This window comes from Carcharodon carcharias, chromosome 12, assembly GCF_017639515.1.
Source record: "Carcharodon carcharias isolate sCarCar2 chromosome 12, sCarCar2.pri, whole genome shotgun sequence".
Classification (NCBI taxonomy): domain Eukaryota; kingdom Metazoa; phylum Chordata; class Chondrichthyes; order Lamniformes; family Lamnidae; genus Carcharodon; species Carcharodon carcharias.
Genome location: NC_054478.1, coordinates 59,168,708 through 59,194,250, shown reverse-complemented (window position 1 = coordinate 59,194,250; position 25,543 = coordinate 59,168,708). Strand labels below are relative to the sequence as shown.

General features: G+C 42.4%; 1 protein-coding gene across 1 annotated transcript in view; it reads left to right on the top strand.

Annotated features, from left to right (window-relative positions):
• xirp2b (xin actin binding repeat containing 2b) overlaps window positions 1-25,052 on the top strand; it is a 139,956-nt gene extending 114,904 nt beyond the window's left edge. Inside the window, exons 6-9 of the mRNA XM_041200240.1 lie at window positions 10,864-10,974; window positions 13,607-13,682; window positions 14,530-14,645; window positions 15,303-25,052. Coding sequence (XP_041056174.1) covers window positions 10,864-10,974; window positions 13,607-13,682; window positions 14,530-14,645; window positions 15,303-25,052 — 10,053 coding nt within the window. The remainder of the gene's footprint in view (window positions 1-10,863; window positions 10,975-13,606; window positions 13,683-14,529; window positions 14,646-15,302) is intronic.
• The last annotated feature ends 491 nt before the right edge of the window (window positions 25,053-25,543 follow it).

Sequence of the window (25,543 nt, the reverse complement as noted above, 5' to 3'; positions counted from 1 at the left end):
GAATGGTGGTAGACAATTAAACTGACCAAAGGAGGAGGTTTTCCAATTATCTCCATCCACAATGATGGGGAAGCCCACAACATCATTGTAAAATAGATTTGCAACCACCTTCAGCCAGAACTGTGAGTGGATGATCAATCTCAGCCTTCTCCCGAGGCCAGTCTTCAACCAATTTGATTCACTCCATGTGATATCAAGAAACAGCTGATGGCACTGAAGAAAAAGTTTTGGGCAGTGTGGCGGGAAATCACGCCCGATTTTGTGCTCGTTTGCTCATTAATTATACATAGGCAAGTTTTGCTCCAAATCATGTGGCGGGTCAGGAACTGATTCATCTGCCCTGCTCAAAGGTCTGGGCGTCATATTTAAACCTCACTCTCTCCACTCCAGCTTTCAGAAGAGGATGTGCGGAAATGGCTGCTGTAAAGAAGAAAGTCACTCCTAGGTTTTGCAATGACTCCCTGGGGGCTCTCATGGATGGTGTAGGGGAACACAGAGATATCCTTTACCCCAGAGATAGCTCCAGGAAGCCCACTAGCCTCATCTCGCTGGCCTGGGAGACCATTGCGAGGGTGATGAGCACATTGGACAACTGCCCTTGAAACATAATTCAGTGCAGGAAGAGGATGAATGATCTCAGCTGCTCCGCCAGGGTAAGTCAACCTTCTTCTGACTCCAATCTCACACTCCCATTATGGCATAATGCACTCAAAGGATTATACTGCTCAGGGATCTCACACAATATTAGCGGGGACACATCATCACTGATTGTCTCACGGGCACTTTAGCATTGCTGACATCTCATCTATCATGCTGCACAAACTCCATCCTCACCCCTTACGGGGGAGGGCTTAGCAAACACAGTAGGCATGCATGATTCCCAACCTCTCCTCATCACATTCCATCTTGTCTTCTTCTAAGCCAAGCTTGTGCACAACAAGAGGGAGAGGTCCCAGACCGGAAGAGGGAGGGCTGATATAGTGGACCTGACTAAATTTGAGGAGATACCACCACGTTGGCAGGGAAGGACAGAGGCTGCTGCTGCAGGAAAGACAAGATTGGCTTCCCCCAGCAAGCCAGTACAGATGAGGCTTCCATGAGTTGTATTTTTAGATCAGAAGGCGGGTGCGATTGGCAGGCCTGGGATCAGCCGGGAAACAGACCGCTGACCACAATTGGCCTCAATGGCGATTTCATACTGGCTGGCCAATCAACGGCTAGCCAGCATGAAGCCTGTGCTGAGAAGCTCAGCGCTGCCTGGGTGAGGCAGGAAGAGGGTGGGCGCTGACCTCAGCGCAGGTGTGGGGGAGCGCTGACAGAAAACTCCCTGAAGTCAGAGAGCTCCCTCAGGGAGCTGAAGACCTGAAAAGCATTAAATAAAGTTTTTAAAATCAGGAAAAAAAATGTGCAAGCAAGACAATCAGTCACCTGAACATATACATGATAAAATTGCTGTCCATAGATTTTTTTTTATTTACTAACAGTGACTTCATCCTGTCCTTGGATGAGGTTTCATGAAAAGTGCAAAGCCTGCCTGGCTGATTTGCCCTTCCGCCAACTGTAAGGTTGGACGGACCATGAAAAATCGGAGACAATTGCACCTTTAATTACCTTAATTGGCCTCTTAATTGTTGGTGGGTGCGCTTCTGACTTTTGTGCAGGTCTGCTGACTGAAATATCGTGTGAGCGTGGGATGATGTCAGGACACTCACCTGACATCACCTCACTCAATTTCGTGTCCGATTGAATCAAGCCTACACCCACCCGATCGGCATAAAATTCTGCCCCATGAGTTCATCACATCCTGACACCTGACTGAGTGACATGAAATGTTATATTCAGTCTATTCAATAACTAAATCTACTTGCTTTCTCTTACAGACAGCAGCAGGTCCAGACATACTAGCAGAGCTAAATTAATCCCCAGCCCACCGCAGAAGAAAAAGCTGAGGATCCAGTCAAGGAAGACCCATCACTGCATTCACTTGCACCCTCCACCAGCTCAGAGACACACACCCCGGTGGGTCCTAGTTGTAGAGTAGGCTTGGGGTCACATTCTGGGGAACACCTCACAGACATGTCTCCACAGCAGGTGGAGGCATTGACAGCCCAGGTCCCTGGAACTCAGAGGACTGCTGGGGAACAGGCACCCACTGAGACCGAGTCTGATGATGAAAATCTGGAAATGACCCTGTCAAACATGCTGGAGATGCAACAACAGGCAGTGGAAAATCAGTTAGAATTGTGAGAGGCAGTCAGCAGACTAAAGTGAAGGATGAAGGAGTCCGTCCGCACTCTGTCTGATTGTGGCTCCAACATGCAGCGCCTCGAGGTCACCATGGCAAGGGTGGCCACCACCTTGAAGACCTTGGTGCAGCAGATCCTGCCAGATTTGTGCTCGGACCTGCACTCCATCACTAAAGGCATTGCTGGGATCCATTAGTGGCTAGGTGAGAGGGGGATGGGGCCCCTTGCCCTACCCCCAGATGCCTGTTCTCAGGGGCTCTCAGGCACCCACCGTGAGGAGGACCAGCAGATGGACACCCTGAGGCCATCCACCCAGGTGATTGCAAGAGCGTCTAGCCAATCCCAATGCCCTCTGCTTGTGATCCCATCACTCCCAGCTGTAAAGGCGAGGAGAGTGGACCTGCCCCTTAGTAGGATACCTAAAGTAAGCTGGGGCCCTCCAGCACCCGACTCTCTAGAGGACAGCCACCAAAATCATCAAAGACAACAGGGCCTACCAGTCAGCAGGATGCCTCCACCTCTGCTGTAGATGTTGGAGCTGCACCTAGACGTAACGGTAGGGTTAGAAAAATTAAGAAGCTTTGATTTCACTTCTGGGTCATGGGTGCTCAATCACTGTAAATATAATGCACCTTTGCAAATACATTTGCTATTCATGAGAATGGTGTATTTATTTGAAAGTGTCGTGCATTTGCATCTATATGCCCTCTTATTGTGAAGATGATCCATTCTCCCACTCAGTGTTTGCCTCTCTTTGTGAACATCACTGTCATGTGATGTGTAGCTGATTCATGATACTTATTCTGAACTTGTGTTATGTCAGCGGGATATGTGGAACTCTTTACTGAAGGTTCTGCAAAATACACTAGCAACCATACCCTTTACAAGACAGCATGGAGCTAGGCGTCTTCACTAGCCGTAGAGGGGTAGCTTTAATTGTGTCTCCAGTGGAGACGGCTGCCTTCATTGTTAGTGCCAATACACAAGACTGCAGCAATGACATCCTTTCCAACCATGTGCACATCTCTGTGTCTGCAAAAACCTTCCCAGAAAGATGGCCACCACTGCATCAAGGCTGTTGACGCAGTGTCTGCATTGTTGCGGCACCTATCACTTCCCAGAGCGAACTGATGGAAGGTTCAACACTGACCTTTCCAACGAACAGGGCTGAGTGCATCATGAGGTTTGAAGGTGCAAGTCTGAATGTTGAGATTGCTCTTGGTGTCATTGATTGTAAAGGTCTTTCAGTCCACAAGCATGGCAGTAGGGGAAGGAAGCAATGTTGATGTGTGCCGTTGTCTGTACTTTGCTTCTCCTGGAATCTGGTGGCTATCATTGCGTCATGGGCACATTCTTCCATGTCTTGCCTCTTTGAGGGCATCCTTACTGGAAGCTGACCCTCATCGCCCTCTTGAAGTTCCTGCCCATTCTGCTCTTCATCGTCCAAGGAGCTCTCAGCCTCCTCCATGCCTTCTTCTGGGAAGGGATCCCCACTTTGAAGAGCCAGGTTGTGAAAGGCGCAACATACCTCGATTCTGCGGGACACCCTCTCAAGAGTACTGAAGAGACCCACCTGAGCGGTCCATGCATTGGAAGCGCATATTCAGGATACCAATTGTTTGCTCAATGATGGAACGTGTTGCCTTGTGCGTCTTGTTGTACCTCTCCTCCTTGTGACTCAGATGACGATGCATGGGTGTCATGAGCCAGTGTTTTATCAACTATCCTTTATCCCTAAACAGCCACTCCTGTATTCACTGAGGCCCTTCGAATATGTGAGGCACCTGGGAGTGACTCAGGATGTAAGAGTCCTGACAACTCCCAGAGTACCTGGCACAAACATGCATGATATGCTTCTGATGATCGCGCACCAGTTGAACATTGAAGGATTGTAAGTCTTTCCTGTTAATGAACTTCAGGGGTTGTTGCCATGGAGCTCTCAATGCCGCATGTGTGCTATCAATTGCATCCTGTACTCAAGGGAAGCCGGAAATCTCTGCAAACCCCTGAAATCTAGCAGTCTGGCTAGCTCCAATGAGTGTGAAGTTCATGTAATGATGAGCCTTATGGTAGAGGACATCTGTCACCTCCTTGATACATTTATGTGCTGAGGAGATGCTGCACAGGTCCCTTGTGGATCCCTGGAATGATCCGCAGGCAATAGAATTGAGTGCAGTGGTGACCTTCAGGACCACTTTCAGGGGATGACCTCCCAATCCATAGGGCATTAGATCCTCCCACAGAATCTTGACAAGCATAGATGGGCATGATATTGTCTGTTTCTCATCTCCAGAAGGAGAGTCTTCTGCAGTAGACCTTTGGTCATGCAAGTTACTTCCTTGGGATGGGTCTAATCTCCTCATCCTCTAGTTGTTGCTGGGGCTTCCCTGGGCCATGGACCTCAGGTCGGGCCTCCTCTTGAAGCTGGACTAGGCGGCGCCAGGCCCTTCTCCTCCTCCTCAGTCGGATCATAGCCATCAATATGGCTGCCTACAGGCTCCATTCTTCAGTCCTCCTCCTCCCTGGGGAATGATAGACTCAAGAGATTAACGAACACAGGGCAGATATAGTAAACTTGCCACTAGCACACAGAAAGACAATGTCATGCCCCAGAGCTGTGCCTGCGCTAATAGTTTTTTAACTGATACAACCTTGCAGCTGAGCTGCGCACTTGAATGTCTTGGTGCCCACAATGCAAACCCTGACACTTTACATCTCAATCCCATAGAACTTATGAGAGTTTTAGAGATATCATGAAATGTGTGACTTTACCAAAGGAACTCCTGCAATCTATTATCATGTAGTTAATCAACCTTAACTTGCACTTCAACAATGACTGGATGCCCTTTGGCCCGTGATCTATGCCAATTGAATGAAGCTTTCATAGCAGCAGTTGTGATTCCTAAATGCTTGCCCTCATTTACATTCTCACATACCTCTCTGCCGAAGCTCAGAGCGACTGCATTGTGAAGCCAGTAACTCCTGTAGTCTCTCTTTGAAGTGCTAAAAATGGCAATGGCTCCAATGGAACCATCTCAAGGAGATCTTCCACTTTCCTCTCATCGCTGACCCCACTTCAATGTTTTGAGTACAAGCAGGCTGAAGCTGCCCAATGAAATGGGTCCCTGAATGCAGCCTTGGACTCGGACCCCTCACATCCAGATGCTTTTCCAGTTTCGATTGCTGACTGTACCATAACTTTGACTGGCCAAGATGGTGGTGCTTAGATTCTACTATGAGACCAGCTTTGACCCTCCCTCTGTGAGTGTTACTGTCCCTCTAATCATCCTGGAACCCCAAGGTGTGCAGGTAGAAATCCCTCCCATTATTTTCTAGCCTCCCCCAATAATCCTGGATCCCATAGTCATCATGGTCGATATTCCAACCCTCCCACCTGAACCCATAACTGTAAATATCCCAGTGCCCACTGTGGACCTCACCCCTCCCCATCTCAAGGCTGTGCATACAATCACGTACAGAGAAGGCCCCAACAGGAAAGTTTCGAATACCCTCCTACGTATTACATTTTCCACCTTTACAGGCTGCAGATGCCTCCCCTAACCATCCCATCTGCAGCCCAGTACCAATACAGACAAGACCATGGCCAGTGACATTAAGACCATGACCAAGCTCTGCACACCAAAACTGTGCCTTATCCCAATTGAGCATACAGCCCTTGCCCCTCCCTGGAGTGAGACTATGATGTGTATGTGCCATGAATAGCTCTGTAGCATGGCTCGCAAAGCCCCAGGACTGATTTCACTCTTGCACCCTGACTATGAGGTGCACTAAGCCTCAGGACTGACTTTGCTCTCACACCCTGACTACTTGGCCCAAGATTAGGGACTGTGACTGTCCTCCTCTTTGCCCTCCCATTCCTTCCTGACTGCAGACAATGCAGTGTTACCCTGGCCCTCCCTTCCATGAGCCTCTGTTCAAGCACCCCCTACCCCATATGCAATCCTTCCCCCACTCCCCTCACCTCCATGAGTCTTTGTGCAAACCTTAACCTCTTGTGCCAAACAGACATAACCCTCCCCCTTGTATTCTTGAGTCTGCATGCTTCCCCTTCAATTTGTGCAGCTCTGTTCCCATTCCACCCCCTACTTTGTCTGTATTCCCGTCTTTCATGTTGAGCTCCAGCTTCCCCACCCTCAGTCTCCTTTCTGCCTGCCCTCATCTTCCCCCCTCACCCCCCACCACTTCTCCAACCCCATCTTTGCCCATTGTCCCCTGTGTCTCTTTCCTCCTTCCCCCTCCAAGCTCCCCATCCTACCCCCCCTGCCCCAGTCACAATGCTGGTCTCTGTCTGGGTTGCTGCCCTGCCTGAGTCCCCAGATAACACCATCCTAGGCAACAGAGGAAAGGCTAGTGAGGGGAACAAGCCTACACCCCCCACCAGCGTAGCATCTTACTGGCTTTGCTGAGAATCCGGAGCAGCAAAGCTGCAGGTGAGCTTTGAGTATTGCATTCACCTTGAAGTCAGGAGCGAAGTGAGGGCCAACAGCTGCATGTCATTTATTTCCAAACATGCTTCAGACCGGTCTAATTTCAGACTGACTTGGAAGGGAGCTACGTGATTCAGGCGAGTGGCATTTTTAACAAGTGTTCATGACATGATAATGCATGCATATGTGGTTCCCACCATGGGTTACTGGGAAACCCAGCCCGCAGTCTGCCCACCATGAAAGTGGCAAGGGGAAAACTCCAAACTGTTTTGCCACTGGTGGGTTTCCAATTTTTGGCTTCTCTCCAAATTTTCCAGGCCTCACCTGCCATGAAACCTGCCGTGGGCTGGAGGGAAAAAATCCATCTAAGGAGTCTAAAGAGGGATTTAGATAGGTTAAGTGATGGGCAAAAATTTGGCAGATGGAGTATAATGTGGGAAAATATGAACTTGTCCACTTTGGTAGAAAGAATAGAAAAGCAGTAAATTACTGAATGGAGAGAGACTACAAAACTCTATGGCAAAGAGGGATCTGGTACATGAATCACAAAAAGTTGGTATGCAGGTACAGCAAGTAATTATGAAGGCAAATGGAACGTGGTCATTTTTTGCAAGGGGAATTGAGTTTAAAAGCTGTGAGTTATGTTACAATTATACAGGGCGTTGGTGAGACCACATCTTGAGTACTGTGCGTAGTTTTGGTCTCTTTGCTTAAGAAAGTATGTAATTGCATTAGAAGCAGTTCAAAGAAGGTTCACTTGACTGATTCCTGGGTTAAAGGGACTATCTTATGAGGAAAGGTTGAGCAGATTGGACCTATATACATTCGAGTTTAGAAGAATGAGAGAAGATTTTATTCAAAGATAGAAGATGCTGAGGGGATTTGACAAGGTGGATGCTGAGAGGATGTTTCCCCTTGTGGGGAGGCTAGAAACAGGGTACACAGTTTAAAAATTAGGGATCACCCCATTTAAGGCTGAGATGAGGAGAACTGTTTTTCTCTGAGGGCCATTAGTCTGTAGAATTCTCTTCCCCAAAGAGAAGTAGAGGCAGGGTTCTAGGCTGGTGTAGACAGAGTTTTAATCAGCAAAGGAGTCAATGGTTATGGAGGATAGACAGGAAAGTGGAGTTGAGGGCACAATCAGATCAGCCAAGATCTTATTGAATGGCGGAGCAGGCTTGAGGGGTCAAATGGTCTACTCCTACTCCTAATTCTTGGGCTCTCGTGGGAGGCTTGCTAACGCACCAAGCATTTCTGTGTGCCTAAACATTAGCTTTTCCCTGTACGCTGCCCCATTGATGTTCTCATCTGAATCTTCTGCAACAAAACTTGTGTAACCACATCTTCTGGCAAGCTGGCACTTGCTCTACTCTTTTCCCTTGCCTGGTGGAAGACCTTATGCCTGATGACTCATGTGTTGAACCTGCCTGTATGCTACCCTGTAAAGAATGCGTGGTGTCAATGTCTGAGCTTGTGGTTGCGAGTGTCAATCAAGAGATGCTGTTTTAGAATCGTCAGTCTCTTCTTCCACTTCTACTTTAGACTCCTGCACCACTGCCCAGAGAATAACATAAATTAGAATGGTGGGATAGGTGTTATGTTGCAGTTGTGGATGTGGGGTTCTTTGGACGCCAAGCGATCCATGACAAACATGTCTGCAGGAAGTGTAAGCAGCTTAAGGAACTCTGGAACATAACGGGGGGTGGGGGAGAAAAACCTGGATACTTTGTTCCAGAAGACAGTCACACCTCTTTGAAGAGTGTCATCTGTTTTGGTCAGCAGTGAGGGACAGGAGGATGTGACTGTCAGTGAGGCAGGTAATGAGACAGAGCAGACGACAGTGGAGGGGCCTCAGACTTCACAATTGTTAAACAGGTTTGAGGTGCTCACAGCCTGTGTAGATGAAAGTGAAGTATGCAAGGTGGATGAGCTGGCTGGCCGTGGCACTGTGGTACAGGAAGCCGTTCAAGCGGTGGGGGGGGAGGGGGGGGGAGCAATAAGGAATGTAGTGGTATTAGGGGATAGTACAGTGAGGGGGGTTGACACTGTTCTCTGCAGCAAAGAGCAAGAGTCCAGACGTCTATGTTGCCTTCCCTGTGCCAGAATTTGGGACAATCTCTCAGGGCTGGAGAGGAACTTGCAGGGGGAGGGGTCCATGTAGGTACCAATGACATAGGTAAAACTAGGAAAAAGGTTCTGCAAAGTTAGTATGAGGAGCTAGGTACTAAATTAATAAGCAGAACCTCAAAGGATTATTACCTGAGCAATGTGCAAATTGGCCTAGGGCAAATAAGATTAGAGAGACGAATGCATGGCTCAAAGAATGGTGTGGGAGAAATGGGCTCTGGTTTTGGGGCACTGGCATCAGTACTGGGGAAAGTGGCTGCTGTACTGTTGGGACGGTTCACACCTGAACCGTGCTGGAGTGAGTGTCCTCGCAATTTGCATTATTAGGGAAGTAGAGAGGGCTTTAAACCAAACAAGAGAGGTGAAGAATCAACCTTGGGTAGAAGTAGCAATTCAATGTGTTGAGTCAAGACAGGAGAGCAAAACAGTAATATGAGAAATGAGGGTGAGAGAATGGCAGGAAAGGTCAGAGAGAAAAACCTAAGAATACATCAACAGTCAAAACTAAATGTTACAAAGGTAACAAAAAGACAAAACTGAAGGCTCTCTATCTGAATGCACAAAGTAAATGAATTCATAGCCCACGTTGAAGTAAATAAATATGATCTGATAGCAATTACGGAGACATGGCTGCAGGACAACAAAAATTGGGTCCTTAATATTGAGGGGTAACTGACCTTGAAGAAGAAAAAGAAGCTAGATAAAGGTGGAGGGGTAGCACTGTTAATCAAAGAGGGTATTTGTGCAATAGTTAGAGATGACCTTGCTTCAGGGGATCAGGATGTAGAATCGGTTTAGGTGGAGATGAGGAATAGTAGGGGAAAAAAGTCATTTGTGGGAGTGGTCTACAGGCCCCCTAACAGTAGCCACCGTGTAGGACAAAGTATTCAAGAGAAAATATCGTGTGCTTGTGATAAAGGGATGGCAATAATCATGGGTGATTTTAATCTACATATAAACTGGAAAAATCTGATTGGCAGTAATAGTCTGGATGAGGAGTTTTTAGAATGCTTTTGAGATAGTTTCTTAGAGCAGGATGCTCTGGAACCAACCATAGAGCAGGTTATATTGGAATTGGTATTATGTACGTGACAGGATTAATTAATGACCTCAGAGTCAAGGCACCCCTAGGTAGCAGCGAGCACAACATGATTGAATTTTACATCCAGTTTGAAAGGGAGAAGAGTGGGTCTAAAATTAGCATCTTAAACTTAAATAAGGGCAACTATGTGGGGATGAAAGCTGAGATAGCTGAAGTGAACTGGGAAACTAGGCTAGAGGATAGATCACATGAGCTGGGACATGTTTATGAATTGTGTGAAAAATATTTATTTATTTAATAAAACCTTCATGAACCCTCATCCCGCCCATGGATGATGTTTCCTGAAAAATGTGAAGGCCGCTTGGGCTCCTAGCCTGCCCACCAACCTTATTAAAATTAGTCTCCTAATGGCTTAAACAGGCCTTTAACAGTTCGGCAGATGCGCAATCGCCTCTGGCGCTCGCCCGCCAAATGAAAGATCGGAATGATGCACAGTGACATCGGGACACATGCCCAACATCACTTCATGTCATTTTACGCATTGCTTTGCAGGGCCCGTCCCCGCACACCAATGTGAAAATTCTCCCCATGACTTTCTTCATTATTCCATTTTGCCTTAAAGAGACAGTTTAAAACATAACATCCTAATAAACTTCACATTCGATAACACAAAGAACTGTTGAATAAGCCCAGTGATCCCTGCAGCCCTATAAATGCAAATGTTTACTTGTATGGAAGGTGACTCAAATACAATTACTCTTTTCATATCTTTAATGAACAGGGTTTGCAAATGTGTGCATGCTTTATACATATTTGCCCTAGTTTTGCAAAAAATAAGTTATTTGACTGTTTTATTTTATGTTAGCCATATTTAGTGCTACTGATTGTCATAATAAGCAGTTTTATTTGGACTAATGTGTTGAATAGAAACCTTTTTGTGGATGCCAATCTTTACCTATGTGATTTTTTTTAATGTTACATGTTATACTACTTATTTCAGGATGTGACAAGCACCAACAAAGTTAAAGTGAACAATTATACCGGAAAACCTGATCAGGCAAATGGTTCACCATCAACATCAGAACAGCTTTTATCCTACAAAATGGAAATGGTAATAAATGCAGTACAACAGCTGGATAAAATAATTCAAATTTAAGTCCTATTCTACTTGATTCTATCTTTAACACTTAATGTTATGGATTAGATAAAATGTTTTCCAAAGATTTCACTTTGTGTTTGAGTAAACGATGGATCGAAGGGCCTCTTAGTAAAACTATATAACTATTAGCTTGAAATAAAAAAAGAAAAAGTGGGAAATACTCAGTGGGTCTGGCAGCAAGTGTGGACTGAGAAATTGAATTAATGGGTGTAATTTTCACTTGATAGTCCCTTCCGAAAAGACAAGACCTATGGCAGATCAGGAACCCGCTGGGATCTGCAAAGAGCATTGCCATGGCACTTTAACTGAACCATGGCATTAGTATCTTACTACCAGGTTTCCTGACCAATCAGATGGGGGCAGGTGGGATGGTGCGCCAAGTCTGTTCATACAAGGATTTACAATTAAAAGGGACCTTGGAATGGGTCAGAAAGGTTCAACTGGACATGGATTCCTGAAACTGCAGAAGCCACAGGAATGAAAAGGAGACCTAAGAAAGCTGCCCCTCAATCTCTGACTCTTATCTGGAAGTCCTGCTTGGGATATGAGGGTCTGCACTGAGGTGATTTTTCCAAAGACGGGAGGAAGAATCCAGCATCTCAAACCAAGCGGGCATGTTTGGAAATCACCAGGGAAGTGAACAGCAGGGATGTGATCCCTTGAACCTTGATACAGTGCCTCAACAGGTTAGAGGACCTCAGAAAGGTTAGAAAGGTGGGTGGCAATAACACTTTCAAATGTAAAACCCCACGCTCTGGTTTTCCCAGAATACTCTTGCACAGCACATCCTGCAGCTTCCCTCATCCCTCTCTCTCCAGACACCACCTCACATCCCCATCTGAGCAGCCAACACTCAGATTCATCCTTATCCTGTTGCCCACATGTAGCCATGCCTCACAGTCACCTTCCACAAATGTCTTTCTCTCTCCTCCACAGAAGCCATCCCTAACACTCATAGCTCTCTGCTTTCTCTTCTTGTAGGAGAAGAAAGTATAGAACTTCAGGGACAGGCACAGAACCGGGAGAGGGGAGACACATACTGCTCCTCAGGACTTTCAGGCTTTTATGGCAACTCATTGCCTCTTGGCACAATGCCTCATTTCCAATGGAATAGATGCACACACATTGTCAGTGGCCATCAATGTGGCTATCACTGGAGAAAATCTCGCTCCACCCCCAACCCAACCCTGGACTGTTAGAGTGTGGGGTTGATAGCTGAAAGTGTTATGGCATTCACTTTTCCTTCCATCCTGTGGTCCTTGAACCTCCTGAGTCACTGTGTCCAGATTCAAGGGACCACACTCCTGCTTCTCAATTTTTATGATTTCACAGATGTGGGCATCGCTGGCTAGGCAAGCATTTATTGCCCATCCCTAATTGCCCTTGAGAAGGTGGTGGTGAGCCACCTTCTTGAATCACTGCAGTCCATGTGGTGCTGATACACCCACGGTGTTATTAGGATGTCATCCAGGTCTTGCTGTATATGGATACGAATTCCGTTTTTTAAAATTCTTTCATGGGACATGGGTATCTCCGCTAGACCAGCATTTTTATTGCCCATCCCTAGTATCCGAGGAACCGTGAATGATTTTGAACACTGCAAACATCCCAACTCCTGACATTTTGATGGAAGGAAGGTTATTGATGAAGCAGCTGAAGATGGTTGGGCCTAGGACACTACCCTGAGGAACCCCTGCAGTGATGTTTAGGAACTGAGATGATTGACTTCCAACAATCACAATCATCTTCCATTGTGCTTGGTATGACTCCAGACAGTGGGGAGTTTTTCCCCTGATTCCATTGACTCCAGTTATGCTAGGGCTCCTTGATGCTACACTTGGCCACTTCCATGCATGAGTGCTTGGTTTGAAATGCTGGCCTCTTACTCCCTTCTTTGGAAAACATCACCTCATTTTAGTCCCTCAGATCTAGCAGTAAGACCTCCAGGAAGATTCAGAGGTATGGAGCTGCAGCCTTCTGAAGTTTCCTTTCCATTCCTTCGGTTGCTGAAGCCTCAGGAATCAATGTACAGTTTGGCAATTCTGACTCCTGCAGGGTACCTTTAAATGGAAATACTTCCTTTGACAGATTCGGTGCACCATCATGCCAACCCTCTCTTATTGGTCAGCTAACTCAGAAGTGGAATACTTATGGTGTGGCTGCGTTAAAAAGCCACAGCAAAGCCCATTACTGAATCAAACAGGTTCCCAGCATGCAACCAGTCTCCCCTCTGTGTACAGATCTATTGAGATAAAGTACCACCTATTAACTCCGTTTCTCTGTTCACAGAAGCTGCCTGATCTGCTGAATGTTTCCAGCATTTTCTGTTTCTGTTTCTGATTTTCAGCATCCGCAGTATTGTGCTTTTGTGACAAATAGCTTGTGGAGATTTGAGAGCTAAAGCCCAAGAAATTCAGTGAATTCACTTAGTAAAATACAGTACTGCTTTAAAAATTAGAATTGTTTTTAGCGAGTGACAGTTTGAAATGCCTCAGATATCTAGGCTATATGATTGTTACATATTTGATGTGTTTTACTGCATTCTAATCGATTCAGTACCAGTAAACTTGACATGTTTCTGCAGGCCTCTGTTATGGAACAGAATACTCATCTGTCAAGTATGGTGGGCAACTTTGAAAATCACTTCAGTGATTTCAGTGGTAAGTGCCTATATTTGTGTTAAACTTATGAGTACGACAGCAATGCTTTTGTCATATGCTTCAGTTTAAATTACTTTAAGTTTCAAGCTGTCATAAACCACTCACAGCTGAAACTTATACTAAATTCATTGGAAATTGACAACCAAAGCTTGGTGCTAATTAATACAGGCCTTCACTATCAAAATGCTGGTATATGCACACAAAATCCCTTAGTTTATTCCATCCTTTCCTGGGATGGTGGTGTGGCACAGCAGTAGTAAAAGGACTGGATGTTGAGGCTGAGATTAGAGAAGCAGGGACTGTTCTCCTTCGAGAAAATAAGCTTGAGAGGAGATTTGATAGAAGGGTTCAAAATTGTGAGGGGTTTGGAAAAAATGTTCCCAATGGCGGAAGGGTCGAGAACCAGATGACACCAAATTAAGATGACTCTAGAGTTAACATTGATGCCACATATACCGATGTGTGGTTGTGGTTGGGTGTTGGAGGAGGGCAGGGGGGTGGTGGGGGTTGTTGCTAGTGGACGGTAAATGTTAATTAAGAGGGAGAATTATAAATTTTACTTCTGCTGTCTTACTTAAATATATACAGCAGAATGTACCTAGGAGTGTGTTTTGATTGTTGTGTAAAACTTCAAAAAAAGACAACTAAATTGCCAGTTTCTCCAATTCAAGCTTGGCTTCTGGCAGGTTGACCTATAAGGGGCATTGATAATATCTGGGAAAGAAGTTTGTTTAAAAAAAGACGGAATAAACATGGTGCATCAGTTGGGAGTTTGTTGGAGTTTGTATTTTGCTTTCTCCTTCTATTCCAAGAATATTTTTCATATATTTCTTTTATATTTGACCAGTGGATGGAGTGACTGAGGATGAAAATCCGAAAGTCTCCACTCAGATGTTAAAACAGCAGTTTGAAAAACAGGCCCAGCCTACCCAAATGGCAACCAACACCACCAAAAAGATTAAGGTATATATTACTGTTTTCTTGAATGAGTGCATGTTGACAGCAATGACCATTAACATTGTTTGCTTACTGATAAAACTTATAAATGCAAGAAATACACATTTGAAATGTAGAGTCTTCAATTGGAAAAGTGTACTTTTCCTAACTTTATTTCTTGTTTTTTTCCTAATTCTTTAACATTTCTTTTCTCTGCTGCACATCATTATCTTTTCCACTTCCTATCATCTTATAAATATTATAACCCCTTTCATCATTTTCCCCTATGTACAGTATTTTTGTTTCACTAAGTCACACAATTAGGGATGAAAAGGAACCATTTTGGAGAAATTGAGGATGTTTTGAAGAAAACAGAAAGGTAAGAAATCACTTTCACACCACATGGCTTCCTTAATTATGGAAATCATCACAAATGGAATCAATATTTAAAATCTGCAGCAGAGAAGCATTTGAGGAAACAAAATAATATTACTAAACAGTCTTCCGTTTTTTGTCAAAATTGCATTGTGACACTGAAATAGAATGTTTGTGGAATATAATGAAGATGGTGTGTTGACATTGCATTGCATGAAGATTGATGTGAAACAGACTTCTAAACTTTATGCTCAGAAACAGCAACAAAAGCTATGCATATTCAACATGATTATTGACTTTTCCATTAAGACAGAACATAACTTCCAAGAGACGCAGTGGCCTCCTGTTGTTTCTACTTCCAACATCTCCACCACAGCAGGCAAGATTTCTGAAGCTACACAATTAAGAGAAGTAGACAGTACAGCTGTTTCAGTTTCTCTCAGCTCCAGTAACCGTGGAAGCATGGAAGAATTCCCTCCTCCACCACCAGATTTACTAAGTGAACCATCAGAAATAACTTACTTTTCGCAATCTCCTGAACGCTCTCTCTCTTCAACAAAACAAATCATTCCTAAGGACCTGTATTCAAAGCAAAGAAATCTTTATGAGCTAAAGCGTTTGTACAAACACATCAATCCAGGGGTGAGAAAGAACCTGGAAAAGGAATTTATACAAGAGATCAGTGAGATTGTGACAAATGAAACTAAAGATAATGATGTAAGGGGAGATGTGCAACAGGCTAAGTATGTCTTTGAACACACTGGCCATAGCCCCCAGAAATGTATGAGCCCAGAAAGAGAGTATTTAGAATGGGATGAGATCCTTAAAGGAGAGGTACAGTCCATGCGCTGGATGTTTGAGACTCAACCATTAGATTCTATCAAGGATGAATCCCCTGACCAAAGCGATGCAAAATGCATTTCACAAGAAATGATAGCAGGAGGTGATGTGAAATACACAACATGGATGTTTGAGACACAAGCCATTGATACACTTGGTGTAAGTTCTCCTGACTCTACAGAAGCGACTGGCAAGATCCCTGAATTAGCAAGAGGAGATGTCCGCACTGCCACCTGGTTGTTTGAAACACAGCCACTTGATTTAATGAATAAGATTCACCAAGAAGATGAACAGGCAATAGAAACTTCTACCACAAAAGACATTACTGCTGGTGATGTTAAAACTGCAAGATATTTATTTGAAACTCAGTCCCTTGATACACTTGGGCACTTGGATTCAGTGGATGAAACGAACTTCCTGCATCTGAAAACTGAAGTTGAAGAAATTAAAGGAAATGTGAAGAAGACAACAAAGTTGTTTGAAACTCAACCCCTCTATGTTATTAGGGATCAGTCTGGTCAAGTGCTAGAAATCAAAACTGTTAAAAGAGAGGAGATTGAAAGAGGAGATGTAAGAACTGCACTCTGGCTGTTTGAGACAAAACCTTTAGACATGATTCAAAAGGATGTTTCAAGTATAAAGGTTGTATGTGGTATCTCTAGGGAGGAAGTTAATAAAGGTGGTGTGAACAGGGCTAAATGGTTATTTGAAACACATCCCCTGGACAGCATCAAAGAACACTTAGAAACAGACACTTCAGTCCAGTACAATGAAGAAATACAAGGTGCTGATGTTAGTAGACAATGCTGGATGTTTGAAACCCAACCATTTGATTCGCTAAAAGACAACGATAATGCAAGACCTATAGAAACTGAAGAAATTATAGGAGGTGATGTGCGTTCAACAAAACACTTATTTGAGACTGTCCCCATGGACACTTTAAAGGACAGCCCAGATGTTGGAAAGCTTAAACATGTGCTTGCTTCTGAAGAGGAAAAAGGGGACGTGAGACACCAAACATGGCTTTTTGAGACCCAACCACTTGAGATGATTGGGGAAGAGAAAGAAAAATATACAAAAACAATTCAGCTGGAAGAAATCAAAAGAGGTGATGTCAGCAATCACAGACAGATGTTTGAAACTATGAACTTAAGTCACACTAATGAATATAAAAAGATTCAGGTGGATGGTGTTACTAGTGGTGCTGTAATGTCAAACAGAACTTTATTTGAAACAACTCCTCTATATGCTGTTCAAGATAGTGCTGGACACTATCATGAGGTTAAAACTGTGAGGAGAGAAGAAATTGTGAGGGGTGATGTTCGAACATGTAGGTGGATGTTTGAAACAACCCCTATTGATCAATTTGATGAAAGTATTCAAAAGGTTCAAATCATCAAAGGTATATCCAAAGAAGAAATACAATCTGGTGATGTGAAAACAGCCAAGTGGCTCTTTGAAACACAACCACTTGATGCCATCAAATATTTTAGCAATGTAGAAGATGAAGAAATTGTAACGAAGCAGCATGATGATGTTAAAGGAGATGTACAAACTTGCAGGTGGTTGTTCGAGACGCAGCCAATGGATGCTCTCTATGAAAAAATAGACATTAAAAATGAAGTAGATGAGATTCAGAAAGGAGATGTAAAAACGTGTACTTGGCTATTCGAAACTCAGCCTTTAGATGCAATAAAAGATAATTCAGAAACAATTCTAACGATGCATACAGTACAGCGGGAAGACATCCAGGGAAGTGATGTGCGAATGGCCTGCTTCTTGTTTGAGACTGAACCTCTGGAAAATATACAAGGAGAGAAGGAAGAATTTAGGCAGGTAACTAAAATAGATATACAATCAGGGGATGTATCTCGTAAGAAATGGATCTTTGAAAATAAGTCCCTTGATCTGATAAACTCCAGTTCAGAAGAGATGTTGAAAAAAATTAAATCTATAACAGCAGAAGATATTCAGAAAGGTAATGTTATTAATTGCACTTGGCTTTTTGAAAATCAACCAATAGATGCTATAAAAGAAAATGCTGAAGAGCGAGCAATTCTCCGCACAATCACAGATGTTCAGGGTGGGGATGTTGATAAAGGACGTTTCATTTTTGAGACCTATTCGCTGGATCAAATTAAGGAAGACTCTTCAGCGACTACAGATATCAATAAATTTAGTATAGAACAAATAGAAAAAGGAGATGTTAAAAATTACACAATGTTGTTTGAAACTCAGCCACTATATGCTATCAAAGATAAGGAAGGATGTTATCATGAAGTTACGACTGTTCGGAAGGAGGAGGTGATTAGTGGAGATGTGCGGGGCACCAGGTGGCTGTTTGAAACTAAGCCACTAGATTTAATTAAAGAAACTGATGAAGTATATGTCATCAAAGCTGTGACACAGGAGGATATTCAAAAAGGCGACGTTACTTCTGCACGTTGGAGATTTGAAACACAGCCGTTGGACAAAATTACAGATCATGAGAAAGTAATCCTCAAAACAGTTTCTGATGTACAAGGTGGTAATGTGAGATCAAGCACTCAACTATTTGAGTCAGATCATGATCAAAAATATGTTAGGACAGTCAGTGTCAGTGAAATACAGCATGGTAACGTAAGGACTGCCACCTGGCTTTTTGAATCACATACTATTGATGAGATAAAAGGGGAAGATGCAGAATATAAGAAAATTGAGACAGTTGGACGAGAAGATGTACAAAAAGGAGATGTGAAACAGGCCATTTGGCTTTTTGAGAAGCAACCATTGAGCAGCGTAAAGGAAATTAATGATACAAATATAAAAGTACTTGAAGAAGAAATTCCACAGGTGGATGTTAAAACTACGACCTGGCTTTTTGAAACTACACCTTTACACCGATTCAATGAAAGTTCAGTAGAAAGACCAGAAATAATAGGAAAAAATATTGAGGAAACACTTAAGTCACTTTATGACTGCAAACTTCTCCAATCCCAAGGAATCCTCATTGAAGCAGATGAAGTTGGAGATGTGAGAATGGCAAAATATCAACTTCTGAACCAAACATCCCCAGAGATACAAAAAGAACAGGTTGTCAGAGGAGATCTCCAAAAGATAATGATGGAACTACTTTCCAAAAGAGAGTCTACAGAAAAGGGAATTATTGTAGACCCTAATGAAAAAGGTAATGTTCATTTGACAACAGCACAGCTTTTGAAGAGGACAACAGATATTAACATCGAGAAAGAAGAGATAATTGGTTGTGATATTCAACAAGTTATCAACAATCTTTTAAGTCATGACAGCTCTGCAAAAAAGGGGATTCTGATTCAAGAGAGTGAGAAAGGGGATGTTAAGATGACAGTTTATTCTCTTCTCAACAGATCAGATGACATGAAAATTCAGCATGATGAAGTAACAAAAGGTGATATACAAGCTGCAATTGATAAGCTTATAGCTACGTCTCAGAGCAGTGAACTTTCACAGAACCTGAAAGTAAATGACATTGAGAAAGGAAATGTTCAGTTTTACACAACATGTATTGAATCGGGAGCACTGGACTATCTTAAATTACTTCAGCAGGAGACTGATGAAAGTGCTCTGGTTCAACAGAAGTCTGAGGAAATAATACATGGAGATGTTGAGGGTGCCAAACAAAAACTTAGGCAGCAGCAAACACAAATTGAACGTACAGTCGCAGAATCTGAAATTTTATCTGGTGATGTCCAAAATGCAGTGCTGACTTTTATGGTAGAAAGGCAAAATGTATCTGCCAATGCAGAAAAAGAAGAAATTGTACGAGGCGATTTAAGAGCAGCTTTGCATTCACTCAATCAAGCCATAAACCAACCCACAGTGGTAGAAAAGGAAGAAGTTGTGCGTGGTGATCTATCTGCTACTCTAAAATCTCTTGAAGAAGCAAAATCTCAGAAAAAGCATATTGAAAAGTTTGAAGTTATTCCAGGAGACATTAAGGGCACTCTAGTTTCTTTAGGAAAGTCAATAAATACCAGTGTTGAAGTGGTCGAGGAAGGTGTGGTGCATGGTGACCTCCAATGTACTTCAAAATGTTTGGATGAAGCTCAAAGCAAAAAGGAGCAGGTTGAAAAGGAAATCATAATGAGAACAGAACTTCAATCCTCAATGAGAAATTTATTGGAAACAGCTTCTGAAAAGAAAATGGTACATCGGATGAGCAATAATGGAGATGTAAAAGCTACTATCCAAAATCTACAGCACTCATCAGAACAGCAGGTTCAACCGCAGGCTAGTGGAACAGGAACTGTTCACAATACCATTAAATTCCATCAGGAAGGCCAGAAACCGAAAACTATTGCAAAGGATATTGATCATATAGGAGATGCACATTGTTCTATAAAATCTCTTTTAGCAACTCAAGAACAAAGTAAGATGGATATTACAAAAAATATTAACACAACAATATGGACAAAACATGAAGGTATTAAAAAAGTTAATATGAAAGCAGATGATTCAATGAAAAGTGATATACAAGAGGAAATTCAATCTTTTTTGCCACCTGATAAGCAACATCAACATAAAGTATATGAAGTTGTTAAAGAAGACATAAAGAAAACCTCAGATGTGCACAGTACTATTATGACATCTAGATGTAGTGGTGCACAAAGTGTACAAGCAACCAGAATCAAGTCCATAGATGATAAATACAATGCACACAAAGTAAGAGAAACCTTTGGTTCAGCTGATAGACAAATAGTTAAACAGCAGGTTCCAGTCTCAACAGATGGTCAGAGCTCTTTCCAGTCAGCAAGAACTGCTGAGGTTATTGAAATACCAAATACTGAGGTTTGTACAGATGTTGAATCAGTAGCTGCACAAGTCATGAACTCTCAACCCATTCAGGGCACCAGTTCTGTTCAGCAAATTGCACAGGGATCCAATCAAACAGTTCATACTTTTACATCTCAGTCAATTATGGAAAATGATATAAAAAGTAAACAGGAAATTAAAAGTAACAACGAGTTGCATAAAACTGTCGACAACCTTAGTAAGAGAGTAAATAAGGGATTTTCACCTAAAATCAAATCTGGAACTACTTCTTTTGAAAAATTACAAATGTCTACAAACAAAATAGACATTAAAACTCAAAATACTAGAAAGAAAGGATTAAGCCATGTAAAAATGGACAAAAAGAGGATACCCCTTCCACCTCCACCTCCACCCACTCCACTACGCTCTGATGGTGAACTCTTGCTTTCTCCTCCTCCTTCACATGTAGAAGAAGATGGTCAAATGTTTCCTCTCCCACCACCACCACCACCATTAGTCCATATAAGATCAGAAATATATGAAACTGAACTCCCTCCTTCTCCTCTTCCGACTCCACCCCCTCCCCCTCCCCCTATTAGCCCTACTATACCTCTTGTCCAGGAAATGTTCACACCAGGATATCTTCCTCCATCTCCTTTACAGCCTGATTTAAACTTACTGCCACTACCACCATTTCTTCCCCAATCACCTTCCCAACAAAAGAAAGTTGTTGATAAAGCATCAAAATTACAGCCTTCACCAAAAGTACTAAATCTTGAATACAACAAACAAAAAGAACAACCTAAGAAGAACTTGCAACTTATTTCAAAACCAAGTGTAATTATAGCTGAGGATTCCGTATCATCAAAGCAAGATATTCAACAGCAGAAACATGAATCCACACAAGAGAAACAGCATGAACCTGCTCAGCATTCAACATGTCCAAAAGTTACACATTCACCACCCCGTCAACCAGTAATAAGGCCTGTTCAAAAGCCAGTGCAGAAACAGCATGCACAGGCTCCTCCTGCTGTTAACAAAGCTTTTATGTCACTAGATCCTTCAACCAAAACAGAAACTGCAAAACCACAATCTAAACCTTATACCAGGAAATTTAAAACTCCTTTAATGATAGCTGAAGAAAAATACAGGAAAGAGAGAGAAGAAATGGAAAGAAATAAAGCAGCTAAAACGTCTTGGCCCATAAAAAGGGGGAAGCTAGCTACAGCAGTATCAAAAAGCCCAACAAAAGGGGGATCTGAAAATAGTTCCACAGTTAAGTCTTCAGTTTTGCTGAATGTCACAACACCTGCTGATCATCAGACTTCTCCAGCGAGTCAGGTAATGGAAAGAGAAAACACGCCTACTGTTGAAAAATATCAGATTTATCCAGAATCAGCAGAGTCCACTGCTGCAGAGCAACACGTTCATCCAAAACCAGCAGAGCCTAATGCTGCAGAGCAACACGTTCATCCAAAACCAGCACAGCCCACTGTTGCAGAGCAGCACGTTCATCCAAAACCAACAGAGCCTACTGTTGCAGAGCAGCACGTTCATCCAAAACCAGCAGAGCTCACTGCTGCAGAACAGCACATTCATCCAAAACCAGCAGAGCTCACTGCTGCAGAACAGCACATTCATCCTAAACCAGCAGAGCCCACTGTTTCAGAAGATTTGATATCCACTTCTGTTTCTTCCTCCCAGTCAGCAGTGGTAGCTGCTTCAGAGCAACTGCACCATATCTTAAAATATTCCTCAGATGTAATGAGTAATAAGGAAAAGATATTTAATGCATTTAAAGATTCAGTGAAAGATATTGGTTTAGAAATTATTAAACAAGACAAACAGATACACAAAAAGGCACAAGAACAACCTAGTCATGTGAAGCCTCAATCAACTTCTTCACCAAAATTTAAGGTTAAAACTATTCAGCTACCTAAAGGGGGTCAAATAATGCAAGAAAAGAAAGAAAGTGCACTGTCATACAAAAAGGAGCAAAAACAAATTTTGAAACCAGAAGAAAATAAAAGTCAAGAGAATTCTGCCACTAAACAGTTTCAAATAAAACAAAGTAACTATGTGGATGTGGCTAAACAAGAACAGCATAACATTACTGTTCAGCAACATAATAATTTGGGTGAATATTACCTATCAGCAACTGTAGGTAAGGATCAGAATATTGAAAAGACAACTATTCCACAAACACTTGCAACAAATGTGGCACAAGATCAAGTGAAAAATAAAAAAGCAGTACAACAACATAACGGACAATCATATACAGCTCATTTAAAAGAAGCTCAAAAAGTACAACAAAAGAAAGAAAAGGGGGTCATGTACAAAGAAACCAAGAATGAAAAAATACAGAAGCACCATGTTAAGGCTCAGAAAGAAACATTTCCAAAATTTCAAGGTGAACAAGATCAGCAGAAAGCTGACCTAATGGTAATTAATCAAAAGCCTTTAAGCGAAAAGGCACAAGTGCAAAAACATCTTGATTGGAAAGAAATGCTAATTTCAGAAAATCAGATTGAACCTAAAACAAAACAGGGATCTTTTCAGGCAACAGAAGAGCAAATTTGTTGTGTAAGAAATGCAGGTAGTAAGCAAGGGCTGGTCCCTGCTCACATGGAGGGTACAAAACAGGAGAACAGGGAAAGTAGAAATACTGCTGTGCATGAAAAGGAATTTGATAAAGGCGTGGCAAGACATTATGTAGAAATTAGTGACAGTTACCAAAAGCGTGAGGAACTGCAAAATATTTTATTCAGACTGATTCAGTTTGAAAAGGCGAATGACAGCATAGATTTAAACGCACTAAAAGCCTTTTTGGATAAGATTCCTAAATGGCTGACAGATAGCCATGGATTTCCAATGAAGGTTATCAAAGGGAATGATTTACAAAAGATGAAAAAAGAACTAATACTGGTTAAACAGAAAGCATTACTAAAGCTTGCATATTTTGATGAATCGATACAAAAAGCATTGATTTCTTTGTCTGGTTTAACACCTGAAAAAGAAATGTTTAGTGGTATTACACCATCACAGAAGATATCCAAGATAAGCATTGGCTCTTGCAAATTAGATAAACAAGGAAAAAGCAATGTAGAAGAGCAAGCATGTGAAAGCAGAAAACAGCAACTGAGTGAAATTGTAGAGCAGAGAGCTCAGTCTCCAGCAAAAAGAATGCCATCACCATCCCCTTCTTACATTACTATTGAGTCTACAGCAAGGCGAACAGAATCACCTCTTAGAGCTGTTCCCTCTCCACCACTTTCTCAGAAAGCATATAGCACACCGTCCCCAGTCCAACGGGAAACCACATCAACATCTCCACTACCAATGCACAGCTCAGACATGCCAACATCCAGAATTCACACATCTTCAACATCATCCTCTCCACCAAGAGGTAAACGTTCAGATCAGCTTGCCAAACTTAAAGGTACTACAGCAAAACTGTCACAGGGAATTGCACAATCTACGCAGTCTACACATGTTCAGGTAGCAGAAAAGAGGTCAGAAATTATTCCATCACCAGCAACTCTTCGACGACAGTTAAAGATCGACACGCCAGTTGCAGATATATTACCTAAACATGAATCCCCCGTAATGTCCGTTACAGTTAAGGATATAACAGAAATGTTTGAAGAGGCTAGAAGGTCAGAAGAAAACAAAGTTTATATGCGTAAAGATCCCATAGACATTCCAGAACGTTTGGGCTCTGACACAGAGGAGTCTGAATCCACTGTCAGCAAGCAGAATGTTCAGATGCCGAAAGTAGATCTTTCAGAACTTGTTCATAAATTTGAAGTACCAGATCAAACAATTTATTTTCAAAAGGAGCCAGTCATAATCACTGAAAGGCCAAGAACTGATGGTGAAGATACCCCATTTGGGAAAAACCCTTTGTTTGAGGAAATCCCAATATTTGATTTAAAATCTGTCAAGCCTGTGTTTGAAAGCTCTGGAGAAGTTACTATCCCTATAAAACATGAACAGCCCCAAGGAGGTGGAAAACCTCTGAAAAAAGCTAAATATTCTCAGAAAGTCAAGGAAGGAATTAAGGCATCAACACCGCCTACGCTATATCCTGATGCAATTAATAAGCAGCTTGCACATATGGATGACTTTGAAACTGAAGCAACTGACTCCAGAACTAGAATTCAGCACTCTGAAATGTTTTCAGGCATTGATTCCAGGCATGCACCACCAACCTATGAAGACGTAATTTCAGGACAGATATTAGATATATCAGCTGATAGCACACCAGAAGAATTGCTGAAGAATTTTCAAAAAACGTGGCAGGAAAGTGAACGTGTCTTCAGGAGTCTTGGTTACGAAATCTCAGAGACCAGTGAAACTAGGTGGCAAGAAGATGTACTTCAGGAAGATATGGTTTTGACCGGTAATCTGCATGAACAGCATGAAGAATTAAACTTAAAGAGCAATTAAATTAATAAACCCAATATCATACAGATCAAAACTATAATGGAATTAGTACTAATTTCTTATATGCTTCACCAATTTTCTGTACTATTTACACTTATCACACTTTTGTGATGAATGTGAACATTGTTACTAATACTGAACTAAAACAAATGTGATTTCTTTGGTACTGATATTGGGGTAATAATGCTATAGGATAAATATTTCCACTTGTAAGGCTAACTGGATTATTTTTGAGTGACAAATTCAATAACTTACATTTCTATAGGAAATCTTTCTAAGTTGGGAATGCTACAGAGTGCTTTCAAAGCAGGTGGATAATAAGTAAAAACTGATCAGAAGTGAGAAAGGGATAAATTGGATGAGATGAAAGTAAGGTTGGAGAAGAATATTTGGGAGGTTTTTGAAAGCAAAATGGACGAGATAAGGCAGAGGTGCTGAGGATGGAAGTTGACAGCATTTGTGGAGAGAGAAACATAGTTAAACATGTTTTAGGT